Source organism: Canis lupus, chromosome 23 (genome assembly GCF_003254725.2).
Source record: "Canis lupus dingo isolate Sandy chromosome 23, ASM325472v2, whole genome shotgun sequence".
Taxonomy (NCBI): domain Eukaryota; kingdom Metazoa; phylum Chordata; class Mammalia; order Carnivora; family Canidae; genus Canis; species Canis lupus.
The window spans coordinates 44114418-44136522 of record NC_064265.1 but is presented as its reverse complement, the minus strand read 5'-3'; the positions used below and the strand labels follow the sequence as shown (position 1 = coordinate 44136522).

The 22105-nt window shown below is 38.4% G+C and overlaps 1 protein-coding gene across 1 annotated transcript in view; it reads left to right on the top strand.

Moving 5' to 3' along the window:
• The first annotated feature begins 2873 nt into the window (after positions 1-2873).
• LOC112661172 (ceruloplasmin-like) overlaps positions 2874-22105 on the top strand; it is a 29753-nt gene continuing 10521 nt past the window's right edge. Inside the window, exons 1-14 of the mRNA XM_025449069.3 lie at positions 2874-3078; positions 3913-4163; positions 5478-5690; positions 6209-6379; positions 7186-7428; positions 9819-9984; positions 11598-11728; positions 12090-12230; positions 12506-12717; positions 14696-14846; positions 15469-15681; positions 18047-18254; positions 19055-19194; positions 21073-21201. Of these exons, the coding sequence (XP_025304854.1) occupies positions 2924-3078; positions 3913-4163; positions 5478-5690; positions 6209-6379; positions 7186-7428; positions 9819-9984; positions 11598-11728; positions 12090-12230; positions 12506-12717; positions 14696-14846; positions 15469-15681; positions 18047-18254; positions 19055-19194; positions 21073-21201 (2524 nt within the window). The 5' untranslated portion in view covers positions 2874-2923. The remainder of the gene's footprint in view (positions 3079-3912; positions 4164-5477; positions 5691-6208; positions 6380-7185; positions 7429-9818; positions 9985-11597; positions 11729-12089; positions 12231-12505; positions 12718-14695; positions 14847-15468; positions 15682-18046; positions 18255-19054; positions 19195-21072; positions 21202-22105) is intronic.

The following is a 22105-nucleotide window of genomic DNA, read 5'->3' as shown; positions in this document are numbered from 1 at the left end:
AGAAGCCAGTCTCCCTAGTCATTTGTTGAGAAGAAAAACACACAATGAATGTTTATCAACACCATTTTCATTGTCTGGGGGGAGGATGCTTCCCTTTCTTTAATAGACTGAAGGTAAGTCCTCATAGCAGCCCTGAGCTTCAATTGTTATTATCTTTGTGTTAAGAAGAAAAACACACAATGAATGTTTATCAACACCATTTTCATTGTCTGGGGGGAGGATGCTTCCCTTTCTTTAATAGACTGAAGGTAAGTCCTCATAGCAGCCCTGAGCTTCAATTGTTATTATCTTTGTGTTACAGATATGGGGACTGGGTTCAGAAGGATTATTCAAGTCATCCCAAATCACATAGCTAGTATACAGTGGAGCTGGGAACTGGGGATACATCTGTTTGATTTGAACAATGTAGACTTTACGCTTCTTGGGGGTACTTAAAAAAAAAAGTCAGCTGAGTGGGTCTTCTATTATCCACATTCCAGAGTAAAATTAATGTTTCTGGGAGGATGAGGAAAGAAGTCACAGAATTTCAGGACAAAGGGATATTGAAAAGCCAATTTAAGGAATCCCGCCCTTCTGCCTGATGGATTCTTTCCCAGTTGCTGGGTAGGCCACAGTGATGAGGAAGGTGATTAGGTTGTTCCATATACAGAGCTAAATATGTGAGACTGTAGCTTCCAACTATGCAAATCCATGGATCTCCTCCTTGAGTCTAGAGAGCTAGTTTCTAACCCCTCTCTCTTGTGAGATCTACTATGTCTGGTCTGGGTCTTCTTCTCAACCCTTTCAACTGTTTTCCAAAGGGTGCCATTTGTGAAACTCTTCTTGATTTTCCTATGGGTAGTTTTTCCACACACTAAGGTCCCTCCAGGTCTAGGTTTTCTGAATTCCTTCCAGCATCTGCTGGTGACGTTAAGACCTTCCAAAGCAGTGGATTATTTACCTAACTTCTTTTTAAAACTCACCTACGAATTCACAAATGTGAATTTTTGTGACATAACAACCCAGAAGTTTTTATTTCTGCAGAATTTAGTAACTGTTGCTTATAGGGAAGATTCAGAGCCTCATTATTTTTTAATCCAAGAAAGAAAAAAATGCAAATACTTTGTTGATTTTTAAATCAAGTAATATAGAAATGTATTCTCCTTATAAATAATAATTTAAATATTTTCCTTTAAATATAATCCTCTCTCTTCTCAGAGAAGAAGTTTTAAGTTTTTAATTTGATATGTGCCCTTCTGGGCACTTCCTTAAGTGTGTATAGACATCTATATGTATACCAGGAAAAATATTTTTTAATTTTGTGTGTTTTAAAACATAAATGAATTATATTCATAATAGAAAAAAATGCTTCAATTAAAATGAAGGAAGTAGACTTCTAGGCAATGATATATAAAGGTCTCTAAGAAATGTAGTTGAGGAATAAAGGCAAGGTACAAAATAATACATGCCATATGATAGCCCTGCCTTAATATTTCTAAATGTGGATTTCAAACCTAAACAGAATACCACTCTAACTGTCGAAAGGCATTGTGGCTTTGCAACTGTAAAGTCTCAAACAAGACCTAACAGTGATAGATATCCCAGTATATGATGATACATAAATCAATGGCAAAGACTCTTTTTCCTTTCCTTGTGAACTGCAACTGTAGCCAAGGTACTCTATTTATTTGTTCCAAAAATTTTGACATTTAGTGATATTAATATGAGAGCTCAGGTTCGTCCTTTTTGGTTATGAATAGTTTCTTGACATTTCTAGAAGATATATAGAATAAAAAGAAGTAATTTCTAAGATTTATAACCTACTGAGTGTAGAGAAAATATGTGAAAATTTAAACAACAGTACAAAACTGTGAGGTTAATTGCCAGACCTGGACATAGCCGGTGAATTCAGAAACAGAAAGGTGTCTATAGGCTGAAATAATCAAGGAGAATCTACTGAAGAGGTAGAGTTTCAGGAATCTTGAAAAATGGGGAAAATTTGGATTAAACAAGGAAGGGAGAAGGAGAATGTGGAAATATCAGGCTGGGGAATGGGTGTGCATATGATCTGATGAATTCAGAAAGCTCACATTGTGGAAAAAGGAGGTAAATAATATTTATTAAATGCTGACTGTGTACCAGACTCCTTAGATGTCCCTGAGCTCCTCTATAATGTGTGCTGTTTTGTCTAATTTTCACAACTTCCAAGAGTGATTATCATTTTATAAGTGAAGAAATTGAGCTCCACAATTACACACAGGTTACACAGCTGGTAAATGGCAAAGTTAAGTTAGAGCTCTCTGATTCTGGGGTTCAGGTGTGCCCCCACCACCACCACCCTGGCCCCTCACTGTATCCACAATAAGTCAACTTCCCAGAAGGAAGGAGTCCTGTAAGTGAATTATGGAGATGAACGTGGAATATCAGATTGGGGCCTAGATTATGGAACATCTTGAATCTCAACTAATTTGGAATAACTTAAAGTATTAAATGACCAAGACTTTAACATCTAGAGAACTGAATCATTAAAATTAACATGTAATGAAGAATCTGGGAATGGCATGTAGTAGAATGGACTGGAACAGTGAGAAAGGAGAGTCTGGAGAATAAACCAGAGATGATTCCTATAACCTAGGAAAAGATAATAATTGTCAGGGGATGATGGATGATCTGGGTAGCCCATTTATCCAGTAATTCAAGCAAGCTCTAATCCTGGCCAAGCACCCGTATTCTCTATGGGTTGGTTGCGAAACATTTCACCCAACCTGACTCAGAAAAACTAAATGCATTCAGAGTGGAAATGACGTATGTGTAGATGAAACACATGATGGGCTCTTATGCAACTCTGATTTATGTAAATGGACACAAACAAAGGAAGATAGCCTGGATTATAAAAGAAAGGCAGACATCACTCACTTAGGCTCTCCAGGCTTAGGGCTTGAAAATGAAGGCCCTTTTACCATTATTCTTTCTGGCTTTTATTAGTTCTCCAGGTTGGGCAAAAGATAGGCACTACAGTATAGGCATCAAAGAAACCACTTGGAACTACGCTCCTACTGGTAAAAATATGCTCAATGGGAAGCCTTTTTCAGAAGATCAGTAAGTAATCCCTTTGCAGTGAAATGGTTACTATCAGAAACAGGAGTTGGTAATGATTATTCATAAAATGCTGGTGAAGAATTTCCCACGATTGACACTTTAAGGACACATTTGCTATTAGAACTGCTTCCTTTGTTTCCTTGTAAGCATGGCATGGAAAGCAGATGTCGTTAGAAATCAGAAATTCTTCCTTCTTAGAATTGCTGCCACTCTTGTCATCATGACACCTTATTTTAGGGATCATCTCTACTTCTGCGTTTTCTCATCAATTTTGTTTGTGTGGGGGTCAAGATATAAATCAACACTCTTCCTTCTGAAATGGAGGGTATGACAGAGATTCTAACATTACAGCTGTGTTTCTTGATTTCTCTTTTCAAATATTTGGGAGGGAGAAATCTAGAGGTTACGCGTGGGGTTTGGATTTATCATGTTTGTTGGCCCAAATGACCCTAAGTCTACCAGCAAATCCACAAATCCATTTAAATGTGTAAACAATTCTAAGTCATGGGGATCAATCTAATGCTCCAGATCTAAAGTCCCCTTCAAGTGGGGTTATAAGCCTTTTTATGTGGCTCAGTATGAAGAATTTGGTAAGTCTTGTAAACAAAAATGCCAAGTTTATCACTTGCTACATTTGTATTTGATCCCTTCATCACAGACTCCAATGTTCTCCTTGCCTATAACACCTTTTTTGATTCCCTTCACATTTTCTCCAGTGGCTGAGACTGGAAACAGTCTTTAGTCTTTTAGTTTCAGTTGATTTAATCGTTTTGTTCTTTCCTGTCAAACTTTGTTAAAGTTCTCCCTTTTTGTTTCTTTGTTGATTTTTTACAGAGAGTTTCATTCCCACATATATCTACAACGAAGCCAAGACAGGATAGGATCTGTCTATAAAAAGGCTTTGTATTTTCAGTATACCAATGACACATTTCAAACAATCATTGAAAAGCCATCCTGGCTGGGATTTTTAGGTCCAATAATTAAGGCAGAGACTGGAGACATGATTTACGTTCATGTAAAAAATTTTGCTTCAAGAATATATAGTTTCCATCCTCATGGACTCACCTACACTAAAGACAATGAAGGTAAGTGGATCCTTTTTTCTTAAATTCCTGAGCCATTGCTAATGGGAAGTATTGACCCAATACCTCAGGGAAAGCAGGGTAATTATCAACTGGGAGTAGTTTGGGGTGAATACAGACTCTTCTTTTTGATGTCTTTAAAGCTTCAACCCAAGACAGTCCTTCTCCAATTTCTCATCTTGGGTAAGTACCCACCTTTGTGCAATTCCTAGGAAAGAAAACACACTTTTCGCCAACAATAATAATAATAACAATACAAACTAATGTAATTCATGGCTTAATGGATAAAGCATGGATCACATTCAATTTTTTTTTTTTTTTTTTTTTTTTGTGGGAGACACTCATGAGCAAATGTTAGGTTGGCAGAAATCCTATTCTACCTCCACCTCATTTCATTTTCTAATGGATGGGGATTTTCCTCTTGAAAATATCAGTGTCAAGAGAAACCATTATTTTCCAGAAATACTATTCTACTCCCACCTCACTTTATTTCCCAATGGGTGAGGATTATCCTCTTGAAAACATCAGTGTCAAGAGAAATCATTATTTTCCAGACAGTTTTTGTCTGCTACACATCTACACTCACAGCTGCCTAAAAATATTGGGAAAAGAAAAGGAAAAGAAAGCCAACGAATAAGGTTTATGTTCAACATGGAGCAGAAGCATCCTGAAAGATGGGTAGATACGAGAGGTTGGCCATGCTTCAAAGTGTTCTATTGAATGTAGGAACTTTATTCATAGTTATGAGGACTCTAGCCTCAAGAGATAAAGATCTGAGGCAAAATTCTAGGAAAAGAAGAAAGAAAGAAGAGAAAGGCCCCAGACTCAGAACTGGGGTAATAGCTCAGGGTAACATATGCAATGCAGACGGCCACTTTTGGTTTCCAGTGGTCTACTTGGAGGACACATGAATGTCTCTTAATGCCCTGGGTCCCAAGTCTGAAGAAAATATGGAAGGCAACTCTCGTGCCTAGATTTATGTATGTGAAGTCCAAGTATACAGTAGACAAACAGTAAATATTTTTGGAATCCATCAATGGATTCCACCATTGATGGATTCATTACATCAACAGTCTGTAATGATACTGCCTGTCTCATTCCAGTTTAGTCTAGAAACTAGACAAGCTGGGCATTCATGTGGAAGTCAGCTAAGGAAGAAGAGACAGGAGGCAGGAAAAAAGGAGGGAGAAATGCACACTTGATTCTAAAGATACAAATTAACCTACACTTATGGCTTAATACAGAAAGCATGAGTCACATTCAAAATAGTGTTTGCCCAGTGGTTACTGTGACCACAGTGTGGATTATGTTTTGTAGGCGCTCTCTATCCTGATAACACGACGGATGAGCAAAAGGAAGACGACCGTCTGCAGCCAGGGGCACGATACACTTACAAGTGGTATGTAGAAGAAAATCAGGGGCCTGGACCCAATGACAGTAACTGCGTGACAAGGATTTACCACTCCCATGTAGACACTCCAAAAGACGTGGCTTCGGGTCTCATTGGACCAATTCTGACTTGCAAAAGAGGTAACATGTTAAAACATGTTTTAAAAAATCTCATGGTAAAAAAAAAAAAAAAAAAAAAAAAAATCTCATGGTAGCAATAGAACCAGAATAAGTGGGCTCTCCCCTGCTCTCCTAGTGGAGATGTTATCTATCAAATAAGCTCCATTTTCCACCTTGATCTTGATTTCCAGTCAAGAAAGTAAAGTTGCCCTCTCAGACTCTGAGCAGCGGATGGCGATGGTGAGTCCAAGACCTCTGTTCAAGTCCAGTGATGCAGGTTGGTCACTAGGTGGTAGTCCAACCCAGCAGACTTCACTTTAGCCAACTTCTCCCCAAATGACTGACCCCTTTCTTGTATAGAGGAGAGTTGAATCAGCAGAGTAGAAGAAAGTAGGAAGAGGAGAGAGGCCGTGGGCCTGTTCCTTAGAGTTCTGTCCCTCGGTGTGCAAGATTAAGTTGAATCAGTTAGAATCACCGGTTTATTTCATAGCAAAAATAATTGGTGCAAAGAGCAAGTTTTGTTGTTCTTAATGTTTCAGGCACGCTGGATGGAGACATGGAAAAAAATATCGACAGATCTTATGCTTTGCTGTTTTCTATAACTGATGAAAACAAAAGCTGGTATATCAATGACAATATTAATACATATACTGAATCCGGCAAAGTTAATGCCAGTGATCCTGACTTCAAGGAGAGCAACCTCATGCACTGTAAGATTAAAGAAAGCTTTCCTATTCAGAATATCCTATAACTCTAACTTCTGTGATTCTACTTAGTGATTTTCTTTTGTTCAAGTTTGTGTGGTTGAGTTTACGTTTTCCAGTCTTTCACTCAGGTTATTGCTGGTTGATATGCAAGGCAGCTAGTAAATCTTGCTGGTTTGCAAAGTTTCGTAGCATGTAAAGTTAGGTAGATGCATTAGTTTTCTGAAGTCCGATCTTGATCAAAAGTAGATGGTAAAAACAGGAAAGATGTAATTTTAAGGTGATAAAATCTTATGGAAGAATAAAAACATAACGGAGCAGATATTCAATGAAAATGTGTTTCTAAAAGAAAAATGCGTTTCTATATAGGATTTTTCAGAAAAGATACTCTTATTCTCTCAGTCATCCATCCTTATTCTCTGCTTTCTGGGACTTAGATTCTTTTTATTCTTTTCCCCTCATCTCTGCTCTCTGACTTTCAGCTCACTTTTCCTCCTCTTGCCTGTAACTCTTTATGCTCTTAAGACTTCTAATTAGATACAAAATTATGGCCTTTTCTTGTGTGAAAGACCAATCAAATCCCATGGTAGATTATGTATGAGAATAAAGTTGACATTATGAGGTTTAAGAGGAAGTGTGCAGAATGTGCAGCATATGGTCCTCATCTACTGTGAAAAATTAGTCATGTTTGTTTCGTGGGCTCAGTCAGTAGAGCTTGCAACTCTTGATATCAGGGTCATGAGTTCAAGCCCTGTGTTGGGGGTAAAGTTTACTTGAAAAATAAGTTAAATAAAACATATATTTGTTTTCAGCGGTAAATGGATATATGTACGGAAATCTGCCCAATCTCACCATGTGTGCTGAGGACAGGGTCATGTGGCATTTTGTTGGCATGGGTGGTGTGTTGGACACACACCCCATCTATCTGCACGGACAAACTCTGATATCTCGGAATCACAGAAAGGACACCATTACCGTCTTCCCTGCTTCGCTGCAAGAAGCCTTCATGGTAGCCAAAGGCCCTGGAGAGTGGAAGCTGAGATGTCAGATACATGGTAGGAATTTATGACCTTTACACAGAACTTTCAAGGTTACAACCCATCACAAACGCCTTGTCTTCCAAATGGAAAAACTGATTTCTAGGAAGGTGATGGGATTGCTTTTTTGGAAAGTCAGTGATGGGATCAGAACTAGAACCCAGGTCTCTGACAAATAACACCATAATAATGAACCCTTCTAGGTATATCAGGGTGTTTTGTTTTATTTTTACAAAAAAATTTTTATACTTTTTAGCCGGTGAGCCCTACAGAAAGGCTGAATGTCAGAGCAGGTATTTTTACTGTTTATTTTTAGGTGAGGTAATGAGTTTCAAGAGGTTAAAACACTGTCCAAAACCCTATAAGAAGAATTGCCAGGATTCTTGCGGGACAAACAATACTAATCCAGAACTCAAGAAACCTCTGTATTTTCATTTATTTCCCTCTTCAGTCAACACTCTCCACTGAATAATACAATGGCCAGTTATGAAGTTATTAATCTTTTCTAAACTTAAATGTGACCAAACTCTACATACAATCATGCAAATGTTTTCTTACCTTTTCAATCGAAAAACATGGTTTTATTAGAACCGAAGAATTTAACTTTTTTGTGTACGAAAATGGGGTTTACTTTTGTGATCAAATCTGTCTTCTTAGTCCCATACTTTGGTTAGAATCATGCTTCCACTAATTATTTAAATAAGTACACAGCAAGTAGTTATCAGGACTTCCTGTGTGCTGGAGCCCTCCCAGCGCTCTGGGGAAAAGGAGAACCCCTTGCAGCTACTGCAACTCGAGGACTGAATTTAATAGTAAAAAATCTCTCACTTAAAAAGAAATATCATTTTCAGGTGAAAATGTATGCTCAGCCCGACTCTTCCGATTTACTTACTTTGCAGATGGTGACTTCATGCCAGGTCTGGCCCTCAACTCTGCAGTAGGGTCAGCCCTAGGCACAATTGAGAAACTTCTGAGAGTTCCTTGGCTGATCTGATTGACTCCATAGCTTTCTCGTGTGTTTCATTCTCTTCCTGTATCCTCGAGTTGTGTGTGGTTTTTCAAATTTACTTCCACCCTGTTTAAAATTTTTATTTAAAATTTATTAAATTTAAAATAAAATAAAATAAAATTTATTAAATTTTTATTTTATCTTACTAGTAATCACAGGAATACATGACTAGACTTTGCCTGGAAAGAAAGGAAGGATGGAAAGAGGAAGGAATAAGGTAGGGGGAGAAGTAGGAGGAGGACAGAAGACAGAAGAAGTAAAAATCTAACGTGATGTGTGGGAGCCAGCTCACATCAGCGCAAGAGGGCTGATAGTTAAGTCAGTCAGCTGGTAAACTCTGGAACTTCAAATTGGCCATGGTGGGAGTGTTTAGACCACAAAAATTAGCAAATAAATCAAATATTGTGTTTTTTTGTCTTTAGAGAGCTGGTTTAAGAACAATACCATTAGTCCAACCCTCCCATCGCCATCCTCGTTCCTCCCCAGAGAGTAAATACTGGGTGTGAGTACTTGAACACCTGTTTACTATGCATTCTCACATAATATACAAGAACATATAGAAACAAAAACACATTGCTATATTTCGTTTTGTTTTACATAAGTAGATCACTCTGCATAAAATTTTCTGCTGTTGCTTTCTTCACTCTTCATTATGTTTTGAAATCTTTTCCATGACATTCCCCATACATCTAACTTCTTTTACACTGTTGTATAGTTTTCCACATTGGGGATGTATCCTAAGTTATTTACCCATCTGCCTACCGATAGCTATTTAAATTGCTTTCACATTTTTTGCATTAACATCTTTTTATTGGATCTTTTTATATATGTGCAAATATTTCTCTTGGTGACTACCAAGGATTGAAATTATGTAATGGAAGGTTTGTAGTTTTAACAAATGCTGCCAGATTGCCTTCCAAAATGTCTATCCTAGTTTACACTCCCACCGACAGTGCTCTGAAATCAAAGCACAGGACTGATGCCCTCATGGAAAGGTACCTGCCTTGATTTTCTTCCTGCCTGCTGACTAGTTAATCTAATAAATCAGCTAATTCATTAGCGGCCAATGGTAGTAATTTCGTATCCCTGAGGAGAGTTGTTTTTGGCCAAATAGACTCTAAAATTCTTCATGGTAGACAGGCACCGTCTTCATCTAGGGACTGGTCCAATGCTGGTGATTATTCTCCGGTAATATGTATTCCTCTAATGTTCATCTTCACATCGTGCTTTTCTGTATTTGTTTCATACGTTTTAGGTTATTACACAGATTCCATAAGTAAAATGCATCCAATATCTCAAAAAAGAAAAAGTTGCAGTATTGTTGGTTAAAATATAAAATATGTGTGGAATAAGAGAAATGTCTTAGTAACAATCTCTACTTGGGTTTACTGTTTTCCAGATAGTATACAGGCCTTTTTCAACGTAAGGAATTGTCACAAATGTTCAAAACACATTACTGCGACACATGTTGTATATTACTATATTGCTGCTGAAACAATTGTTTGGAACTATGCTCCCTCTGGTGTAGACTACTTCACTAAAAAAAATTTAACAGCAGCTGGAAGGTAATAATTCAGTGATTGAAATATTTATGATTAAATAAAGATAATGGAACTTTTTTGTAACCAGCTACTCCTGAAAAGGATTTAGGCATCTTATAATTAAAATATATTGATAAAACAAGGATAGAAAAATAATTATTATTAGTTTTTTAAGATTTTATTTATTTATTCATGAGAGACACACACAGAGAGAGAGAGAGGCAGAGACACAGGCAGAGGCAAAAGCAGGCCCCATGTGGGGAACCCGACCTGACGTGGAACTCGAACCCAGGACTCCAGGATCACGCCCTGAGACACAGGCAGCACTAAACCACTGAGCCACCCAGGGATCCCCCCAAAATAATTATATCAATAATTAGAAAATACCGAATCTAAGGATCATTACCACACACAATTTTTCTCTAAATGTCTCAATAGCCAGTGCAAAATAAAACACACAGCTCATTTTTTTCCTAGCAATAAATTAATTTTATTAAATTAAATTTAAATTGATTTATTATATATAGTTCTGAGACATAGTGGATAATGTTATCAATAACAATTTTATAAAAATTCAAAAACATTCCTCATGCATAATTTATGCTTTCCTGCTAAGATCTGAAGATATAATTAATTTCCACTGATATTTTTTATTACTTTTTTTACTCTTTCCTGTGACTATTTTAGTAACCAAAAACTAAGACCAAAATATATTACTGTGGCATCATAATTTAAAAGTGCTCAAAAAGTTTTTCTGATAGTCCAACGGTTATAATTATATCTGCCAACTCAAAGATTACAAGAATTTTAATCCTTCTAGTCTATTGTATGAAAGTTATATGTCAGAAAATATCAAGTTCTAAAATCACCAGGCAGTGTTTCCCATGGTATTTATTTTTCTCTAATTTACCCACAGAAAATTTGAGAAAACTGAGAATGTTATATCAAGTGAATATTTATTCTCTTATATTTTAAGTTCATCAATAAATTTTTCATTCTGTGTGATGGAAATTTTGTATTAACTGTATGAAGGGTATCTGGGCTTAGAGCAAAAATTAGATTCAGAGTTAGGTACAACTCTCATTTTATATTGACTAAAATAAGTATGAAGTAATAGATTTTTTTTCAGCTTGCTTGATTGTCCTGGCTATGGAATTCTACTACTACTTCACTGCTAGGGATCACTTTTTCTCAGGGGACTCCATTTAATTTTATTGTAATATAATTTTAAAATAAGAATGACATCTCCGATCTTAATATTCTTGGATCTCAGCACATAGTTGTTTTAGAGGTGGTGTTTGTGACTACCTGACTGAAAAAATACTAGAAGAAAGTATGTGGATAAACCACCAGGTAGACAGACATGAGTTCTCGTGTACACATGCATAGATAAAAGACTGAAAAGAAATCCACAGAAAGTGTTGCAGTGGTTATATGCAGATAATGGGATTCTGAAGATTTTAATTTGTGGGGGGTCAGTTTTCTTCTTATTTTCCAAATTTTCAATGATGAGCATGCACTGTTTCTGTAAATAAATTACAAGTAATTTAAAAACAGATGTATGTAGATTCTGGCCTTCTTTCCGAATGATCACTGTTAATTGAAAAGTCCTTTGCCTGTTTACTTTCTCTGCACAGTGAATCTCAGCTGTATTTTGAAAAAAGCCCAACTAGAATTGGAGGAACTTACAAAAAACTAGTTTACCGTGAATACACGGATGCTTCCTTCCAAAAACAGAAGGCGAGAGAAAAGCACCTTGGAATCCTTGGTAAAATTCTCTTTATAGCATAAACATCATTTATACATATCCTGTGCAATCAAAATGGTGTTCACATCTCACAGTTTTAGAGATTTCAGCTGTCATCTTATAACCTTATGGAAACAATACACTCTGATTCACCTAATGTTAAACTACATTCTTTTGTTCCTATATATCCAATAAGATTAAGATATTCATGTGATCTCAAGTGATGTCCTAAGACCCGGAACCATCTAGAGCTCTTGCAGTTGGATGCATCTCTGGTTCATGGCATCATCTCTTTGTTCCTAGAAGAAAGTCACTCAAGTAACACACCTGACAATTATGTCTGTGAAAACTGAGCACAATTACCAGTTCTGTTGGTTTCTAGGCCCTATTATTAAGGCAGAAGTGGGACAGATCATCAAGATCACTTTTTATAACAAGGCTTCCGTGCCACTCAGCATTCACCCTCATGGACTACGTTACAACAAGAACAACGAGGGCTCGTTCTACAAAACCCCTGGAAGACGTAAGTAGCACTCGAGGGAACCCAAGCAAGCCACACTGCAATATGACGTCAGCTAGAAAGTAAAATTCCTCCTCAAGTCATTATGCAGCCCACTTTTCAATTCATAACAGCTCTGTGTCCTTATTATGGTGGTAATTTCTTCAGCCCCTTTCAGCTGTCACCCAAAGGTGCTCCAAGGTGAGCCAGATACAGTGCTTGCTCTCAGAGATCGCACAGTCTAGACTAGGGCACTTCTGGTCCTAGGTCCTATTTCTAAAATATTCATTTCTTACTAGGTACTCCTCCACCCTCCTCACATGTAAATCCTGGGAGGACATTTGTCTATACGTGGGAAATTCCAAGAGACGTGGGTCCTACCTCCACGGATCCCAACTGCCTGACCTGGTTATACTATTCCTCGGTAAATATGACAAAAGATGTCAACAGTGGCCTTGTAGGGCCTCTCCTCGTGTGCAGAAATGGAACTCTTGGAAAGAATGGCAAACAGGTGAGTCATGGACCTATGTCCAGATATGCCTTGGTGAGAGGTTGCCTGAGACAGAACTACAGAGGAAAAACAATGCGGCAATGGGCAGTTTCAATTTCTTCTGTGTGCTGATTCTCACGTTCTCTCGTTTTCTCAACTTCAGACCTGTATCTTTCTCTACCCAATGAGCCCTCACCCTAGCATGTTCCAGACACCTTGAATTCCTCTTGACTGCTTGATCTCTTCCTCTCCCTCCAGACAACCACTGCCTGCCTCTCTCTCCTCTACTCTGTCTCTTAGTTGATGACTCCACCCAAGCTAGGACTTCCATCAACAACTCCTTTCTCACCTCCAACATTTAGTCACCAAACTCCCAATATCATTGCCTTATTTGAGGGACCATCACCTCTTTCTGAATTCCTTTAACCTTCTCACTCCCATTTCTACTCTCACCTTATTTCAACATAGCTCCAGATCCCTTCCTTTCAAATCCAACAATAGCACTCTCTACACGAAAAATTCCTCTGCAGTTCGTGGACTCTGAAGTCAGCACATCAGACCCTGTTGATCCCTCCAGATTCATGCCTTGTGTGCAATTCTGGTTCTGCTGCAGAACTGGCTTGTTAGTCCCTGAGTAAGAAAGGCTAATTTACATCTCTTTGATTTTGTCCTCTTCTTTCTCTCCGGACTCACCTTTCCTCACTGCTTTTGCCCGTTAAAAGGGGAGATGTTTTTATTTTTTATTTGTTAAGATTTTATTTATTTATTTGAGAAAGAGAGTATAAGCAGAGGGAGGGGCAAATGGAGAGGGAAATATACCCAGGAATCTTTTTTTTTTTTTAAGATTTTTTTTTTATTCATGAGAGGCACACAGAGAGAACCAGAGACATAGGCAGAGGGAGAAGCAGGCTCCCTGTAGGGACCCCAATGCAGGGCTCGACCCCAGGTTCCCGGAATCACAACTTAAGCCAAAGGCAGATGCTCAACATTGAGCCACCCACGTGCCCCAAAAGGGGAGACGTTTTTAAAACTCCTACTGAAGGTCCCTTCCTGCCCTTCAGACAATATTCACTGACTAAAGTGGTTTCTGCAGGTTACCATAGTTCCCTGTGTATTTTTTCTATTGGAACACTTATCTATTCAATTATATTTGTCAGCCTTTCTGTCCCACTAGACCATAAATTCCTTGAAACCATACACAAGGTTTTATTAATTTTTTGTAATAATCACAGCCCCTCTCTGGCATGTAGTAGGTACTCAATAAATGTTTGAGGAATGAATTTCCCTTGTTCCCCATTCACAAGTGATCTAATATCCAATTTCTTTTTTGCATTTGTAATTTATAAGGTAATAAAGCCTAATAAATCTCCCCAAATAAATATATATATAACTGAATGTATATTTTATTTGAAAATGACTGGGTGGCAGGCACTGAGGGGGGCACTTGACGGGATGAGCACTGGGTGTTATTCTGTATGTTGGCAAATTGAACACCAATACAAAATAAATTTCTTATTAAAAAAATAATAAATAAAAAATCATAATCAGAAAAAAAGAAAATGAGATGATATATTAACAGGCATCCACAGAATAGAAGCATTACAAATCTCATAATTCTTATAGTACATATATAATTTCTTCATAAATGCTAAAAATGCAGACTTTCTAGAATTGAAAACATTTTATTTAACTCACTTTCTACAAAGCATCCTATGAAAAGCCACTATAATCGCCTATGATCATACAGTTTAATGAAGTTCAGCAGTATGAATTCCCAGAGTAAAAGCTTTATATGAAAACAGCTGTAGATAATTCTCCTAACTTCATTCTGTGATCAATCCATTCAGTGGGATTCATGCCTTTATCCATGCTGGGGTTTTCCAGGAGTATCAAAAAACTTTGTATAGGAAATCCTGTATGCAGATCAACCATCTGACTAGATCTTGTAGACAGAGCATTAAGATTTGGGGGCTATTTCTTTTTCTATTCTTATTCACAGAAAGGAAAAGACAAAGAGTTTTACCTGCTTGCCACGATATTTGATGAAAATGAAAATTATCTCTTGGATGAAAATATCAAAACCTTTATCAAAAACCCTGAAAATGTGAATAAAAAGGATCCAGACTTCAAAGAGTCCAACAAGATGCACTGTAAGGGAACATACAATTTACAAGATACACATATTAAGCACTTGTTTAATTTCATTATGTCTAAAGAATTACAGATTAAAAAAGACCTACATTTTTGCCCCCAAGGGCTGACTAATATGTTTCACGTTTATTTTAAAGATAATTTCTGAATAAAAATATTATCTACTAGGATGATTACGTTACATGCAATTTACTGAATATTTAACAATGTCTTGTTGGTGGACTATATTGTTTAGCTATTACTAAATGTGAGGTAGAAAAGTCATGTATTTTTCTACTGTCAAATTAATGACATAGGTGGGTGGAATGTTTATTGAGTTGGTTAGTTAGCTGACTGGTTGTTTGGTTGGTTTTTGAAGACTGCAAGTGTAGGGGGAAAGGTCTAGAGTCTAGAGACTCGGACTCTGATCTTAACTGTTCCAAGTATTAGCTTAATGACACTGGACAAGTAATTGCTTCTTTGGCATTAGTTTCTTCGTATCTAAAAGGAAGGGGTTAATTCAGATAATCTTGAGATTCTTACATGATTGAGCTGCCTTATGATTAATCCTTTGTGGAATTTGAAGGGATGCCAATTATCAAAAAATTAAATATTCTTTTCTTTGTCACAAATGTCTTCTAGCCATAAACGGATACATGTATGGAAATCTGCCTGGATTGGATATGTGCTTAGGAGACAACGTTTCATGGCATGTTCTTAGTGTGGGATCCGTAAAAGACTTACATGGGATATATTTTTCAGGAAATACTTTTACTTCCTTAGGATCAAGGGACGACACCATAGCTCTGTTTCCCCACACCTCCCAGACACTTTTTATGACACCCGATTCCATAGGTAAGTAGTAGATCTTCTCTTTTAGACTGAAACATGTCAAGATTATGAAAAGCAGTGTCTTTACATGCGCTGAATATTGTTTGTACAGAAAAAAAGGAACTCATATGTTAGCAATACTTAAAAAGCCTTTCCCCTGCTCCATTTAATTTATAGGAGCAGTAATATAGCATTTCCCAGGTCACAAAATCACCTTCACCCCTCTCGGTTTTCTCTTCCTGGCCTCCAGACTCTAAATCAACCCACACTCCTCAAAAGTGATGAAGATTTTTTTTTTAAAATCTGCTTTCACTCTATTATCTACTCCATTTCTTATTCTTCTATCCATTTGTTTCCCAGACCTGCCTTCTGCTTTTGCCTTTTCTCTAGCCCTCTCCTTGCTGGCTTAGCATTCTAGGGAAATGTTCTCATTTCAGTGAGGTCAATTGCTGGGGCAAAATTTTTTTAAAAGGCACCCCCTATTAGAAAATTGCTAGAGGGGATCCCTGGGTGGCGCAGCGGTTTGGCGCCTGCCTTTGGCTCAGGGTGTGATCCTGGGGACCCGGGATCGAATCCCATGTCGGGCTCCCAGTGCATGGAGCCTGCTTCTCTCTCTGCCTCTCTCTCTCGCTGTGTGCCTATCATAAATAAAAAATTAAAAAAAATTTTTTTAAAAGAAAGAAAATTGCTAGAGGCATCAGAGGAGCCTCCCCTCTGCTCTGAGCTTAATACCACCGTTTGTAAAATAGGGATTGCAATATTTTACAATCCACAAAAAGGAATAGACAGGGAGCAGGTGAGATAGATGTAGCACAAAATGCCTGGCATATGTTAGATGTTCAATAAAATCTTAGTTCCTTCGTTTATCCTGCAGATACACCTTCACCAAAATCAAATAATAAAATAAAAGTCCATACATCTTGGTCAAAAGCTAGTGGCACCAAATCAAACGCTGGCTATACAATAAGCTAGCTACTCCATAAATGCCACAGATTGGTATCTGAATTCTTTGTGACACCACAGATTCATTTGATTACATTTTCTATGTTTAAAAAGTTTTTCTTTTACTTTTCAAATAAATAGAACCTGTGATTAAGAGCACTGGCTCTCCTCTCTGCCCTGTGCCCTCGTTAGGTGGCAAGCAGTTTCCTGCCTCTGCCCGCCCCACTTCTTCCTCTCCTTTCCCTTGGAGACGTTTTCCTGGACTTAAAAAAAAAAAAAAAAAAAAGAAAGAAAGAAAGAAAAAAGAAAAAGAAAAAATATTGCTGTGCTCGTCATCTCTTTCCTTAACAATATCAGCTGCAGTAAAAGTGTGGAGACACCTGCTATGTGTCAAGTGCTGTGCTACATGGGCGTCAGTTCATTCTAAACAAATACTTCTTCCCAAACCCTTGAGTCTGACGGGTTGATCCTTGCCAGTCTTCCTGAAAGACAACCTGAATTCAGGTGGAATTTACTGGTAGGAACCAGGCTGGAGTTTTTTCACTGTGGTCATTGCCTGGGGATTTGAAAGTGTGATTCTGAGGCTTTCTACTTCCTGTCACCACCCCGTCACCACCCCACTGCTGCCACTCCGATCCAAGCTGCACCATCGCTCATGGATTACCCTCTCAGCATCCTAACAGGTCTCGTTCCTTCCACGCTTGCCCACTACCATCCGTTCTCAGCACAGCTGTCAGTGTCCCTATCACTCATCAGCTCAAAATCCCACAATGGCCCCCCATTTCACAGAGCCACAGACTTTCAGTGGCCCCCAGGCCCCCACCCCTCCCACCTGCACCAAGCTTGTCTCCTCTCCCACTTGCTCACTCCACTCCAGACACACAGGCCTCTTGAATGGTCTGCACACACGCCAAGCAGGCCCTCAGCTTGGGGATTTTGCTGTGTGTTTCCTCTACCTGGATTGCTCTTTCCCTGGGCCCAACACTCACTTCTCATCTTTGTCCAAGTGTCACCTCCCATCAAGGCCTACCTTGATCATCCCATAATATATTGCTCATTGCTCCCTGGAACTTCCCCCCGCCCCACCCCACCCCGCCCAGGATTCTCAATCCTTCTGACATGGTTCTGCCTTTCTCTTTAATCCATAGCACTCATCAGCCTCCAACCTATGAAAACATCACCTGCTATGTCTTGTTTATCTCGACAATACCCACCATGCAATATAAACCCCAAGGGCAAGGATTTTCTTAACCATTTTGCTCACTGGTGTTTCCCAAGTGCCTAGAACAAGCCTGGCATGAAGAAGTATCTGTCAAATTAAGGGAAAAAAGAATCAATGGACTATCCTACTATATTACATTTGGGAGTATATGTCTTACAGATGACTTCTTAGAGAAAAGAAATCTCAATGCAAAGCTTTATGCATTCTTTTCTTACTCATCTTTAGGAACTTTTGATGTGGTTTGTATAACGACAGAGCACTATGAAGGAGGCATGAAACATAAATATGACGTGAGGCAATGTGCGGAGTCAAACCCTGATCAAACACAGTATGAGGAAGCGAAAACCATTTATATCGCTGCGGAGGAAATTGTGTGGGATTATTCTCCTAGCAGGAAGTGGGAGAAACGACTGCAGCATTTACAAGGAGAGAAGTATGGCAATAACTTCCGTCTCTAACCAACAGGAGTTCTTTCTGGGAGTCCTCCACCTCTCTTTCCAGCCTTACAAAAATGTGTGAACGTGTGTGCATGTGTTGTGTATTTGTTTGCTATGTGAGTGATGGGTGTGTGCGTGGTAGGTTTGAGGATGCTTAGGATTCATCCCATTACAAATAACTTCACAATGTATCTGTGTGTCTTACCTTCAATTATAAATGGCTTCAATTCTTTCTAAAAATCTGCGTCACTTACTTCTGTGCTTTATTTCTTGCTGTGTTTCTTTTCATTCCTTGCATCCAGTCTGGCTGGTGTGTGATATCATCCAACCTGACCACTCTGAGGTGTAATAAACATCACTTCAACTACCTTCAACATTTGGCAGCAGTCAGGTTTTCCTTTTGTCTTCGTTTGTTTCTGTCAATCTCTCTTCTAGGAGCCTCTATTGGCAGACCCTTGTTTTTCTTTTTGTAGCACTTGATTTCTTTTTCTGATTTTCACTTTTACTATTTATTCATATATCAAAACTAAAATTTCATCCACAAAACATGTTTTAAAGTACAGAATTTATCCAACAGTCTTGCCAGTATTAATAAATTTTTTAAGAAGAATTACTTTCCGAGGTAAAGTAGCCTCTAAATATTAATCAATTGTGTTGTTTCATTAAGGAGTTCTTCCAAATGACAATTTGCCTAACTCAATGGTGAAACTAGTTCTTCCATATGACAGTTTCCTAACTTAATGGTTAAACTAGCTAACTTTGTGGGTTTTTTTGTTTTGTTTTTATTTCCTTAAAGTAAAACGAGCATATATTTGGATAGAATTGGGACGTATCTTGGGTCCAAATACAAGAAAGTCATATACCGTCAGTATGATGATATCACGTTCGAGAATCTAACACAAAGAAATGAAGATGAAAAACATCTGGACATACTAGGTATTAATATACAATCAGACTGATCTTCACGTTTTTCTTCTTGTCCTCAGCCACCAGAGACTGTTGTACACATTGAGATATTGTCAACCTCCATCTTAACAGAGGAAAGTGCCTATAATGCTAATTCTAATTTGTTTGCTAATAGGCACTTTTAGTGTGAAAAGAGAATTGATTTAAGTGTTGTTTCATGGAAACTGAAAAGACCATGGAAAGTTAATGTGTCAGTTTCAGATTACCTGGCTTCTTAGCCGCAGGACTCAAGAACTCCAGAGAGCTTAGAAGTAGCATTTTGAGATCATTTCACTGTTAAAATGAAGCCCAGAAGCCCTGCTATAGTGAGGAGGGGGATCTCTTTGTTTAAATTTAAGTGTTTAAACATTTAAAGTTTCATCTTCTTTCCAAGAGTGAGGAAAAGTATAGCCCTTTCTTCCACCCTTGACAGGTCAGCTAGGAAAATCACAAGTCACCCCCAAGCACCTACATGTAACATTTCCCTAAATCACACAGCGTTTGCAGAGGTCACATGATGTGTTCATATGTCAATGACATTTCTGTATGTTGCATGGTATTTCCAGAAGTCAAATGGCATTTCCATATGGTCAAATTTTATTTGGGTCTTGATATTTGTGTGTCTATTGTATCTTCTTCTTCTTAAATATTTTATTTATTTATTTATTTATTTATTTATTTATTTATTTGAGAGAGAGAGAATGCAGAAGCATGCATCAAGGGAGGAACAGAGGGAGAGGGAGGGGGAGAGAATCTCAAGTAGATCCCGCACTGAGCAAGAGGCCTAACACGGTGCTCGATCTCAGACTCTGAGATCATGACCTGAACTGAAAAGCAAGAGTCACATACTGACTGAGCCACCCAGGTGCCCCTATTGTGGACTGTTTTCTGGTGTGGGACCCTGAGAAGATGGATTTACATGCTGTTGAGAAATTCTTGTTCTTCTTGGATCCTCATTGGCCTCTTGAGCTTGTCTCTTTGGAACCCCCAGAAAGTGGCTGTGCTATCCAATTCCCACTGCTATTGGGTGTGACCCTATCTTTAATAACAGCAGGATGTTAGTTTTCACTAGGATTCTAGCTGACTGCAACAAGATAAGTAATACAATGTGACCCTCTAGATTCCATTATGATTTATCCAAAAAAATAATGAACCACTTTATGGAAAAGGTAAAAACAATTCTCTAGTGTTTGGGAAGATGGAATAGCCATGCGGACAAAGAGAGGATGTCCCAAGCTAGCATCTAATGTCCAATAGGTATCTTCAGGGCTCTTATTTCAACATTTATAGTGCAAGTTTGAAGAGAATTCTTACTGCTTAGTTGTTCATATCAAAACCATCTCTGTTTCAGAATTTTTAGAGTCACTGATATAACCTGCTTCTACAAAGAAAGAAGATTTAAAACAGTTTTTTTACCTCCAGTTCTTGGCCTGGAATGGTTGGGAGAGAGAGTACAATGAAGGGGTCTTCAGTCTTGAGAGGAAAAAAAATCACTTTGGGTCAATAAAAAGGCCTTCCAGCTCCTCCTAACTCTCCACTAGGGTCAAAGGGGAAAAGGATAAAAGGCTTAAGTGATAAGATTGGTCAAGAAAGAAAAGAAAATATTTCATTTCTAAATTGTGGGTTTTCATAGGCATTAACTGATGCTCATCAAAGTTAAGTTTTCTAGAGACTTAATTAAGTTTTCAAGGCAAAAACCATGTTTCATAAATCATCAATAATCCACTTGTTTAAAAGTATGTTTTATTTGGCTGCATGTTAAGGAAAAAAGATAAAAATAAGTTGCTGTGTAAATACTTAAGAGGACAGATGACTCATAATTTAAAATAAATAACAATTTCCACACATTTTCCTTTTTATATTCCCCAGGTCCTTTAATATTTCTCACTCCTGGTCAAAAAATCCGAATTATCTTTAAAAATAAAGCCTCAAGACCATATTCAATTCATGCTCATGGAGTGAAAACAAACTATTCCACTGTTGTTCCAACACAGCCAGGTAACTGCTTTGGGACAGAGAAAAGCTTCAAAGTTTTGAAGCAGGACTATGTGCTAATATTCTTTCTTAAGTATGGGTGTGGTTCTAGATGACAGAGACCAGTGGACTAGTAGGAAGGGTCTAAAGAAGGAGTTTGGGAGCGAGGTCCTTTTGCAAGTCTTGAGTTTGCTTCCAGGATGGGTTCCATGTACAAAACTCCCCAGTGTCTACAATTCTTTTCTAGAACCACCTACCCTCCCATCTCTCCACCATCCAGCTGCCAGGTATTCTTAGGCTATGCCCCATCTCTCCAATTCAAGTGCTAGAGTAGGAGTTGAGTATAGGAGGCAGTGTGTGAAGAAGGGAGCGGGAGAAAGAGAGCCACTAAGAGAAAATAATGGACTTCATGTATTAACATTCCTATGGTGTCACCACTATACAGTATGGCATTCCACAGACCTCAGACAAAAACAAATACTTTTTAATATAAATGCCCAGGAAGTAGACTCTGAAGCAAAAATTTGTGGGAAGATAGTGGTCTTGAGATCAAAGCCTATGGAGAGAAAGACAACGAAACAGAATCGGGCAGGGGGAGAGCTTAAGCAGAGACATAGCCTAATAGAAATCACAGCCACCCCTAGAAGTTCCAAAGAGAGGGTAGCACTCAGCAGTCCTGAGTTGGGGTGAGGAAGCTGGGCCTCTCTGTCCATGAATCTGTCATTGGATGTAAGCTTGGGTGAGGTGGCTCTCTTCCACCAAGGCTGTCTTGGAAGGAAGTGGACAGCCTGTGGAGCAAAGATTCCTTCATTCTTAAATGGGGAACCTGAGAGGGGCATCCAGAATGTCTACCATAGTTGCCTACCGAAACAACTAGTTCTGGGAGTTAGGGGAATCAAGGAAAGACCTAAATTCAGAAAGAAAAGGT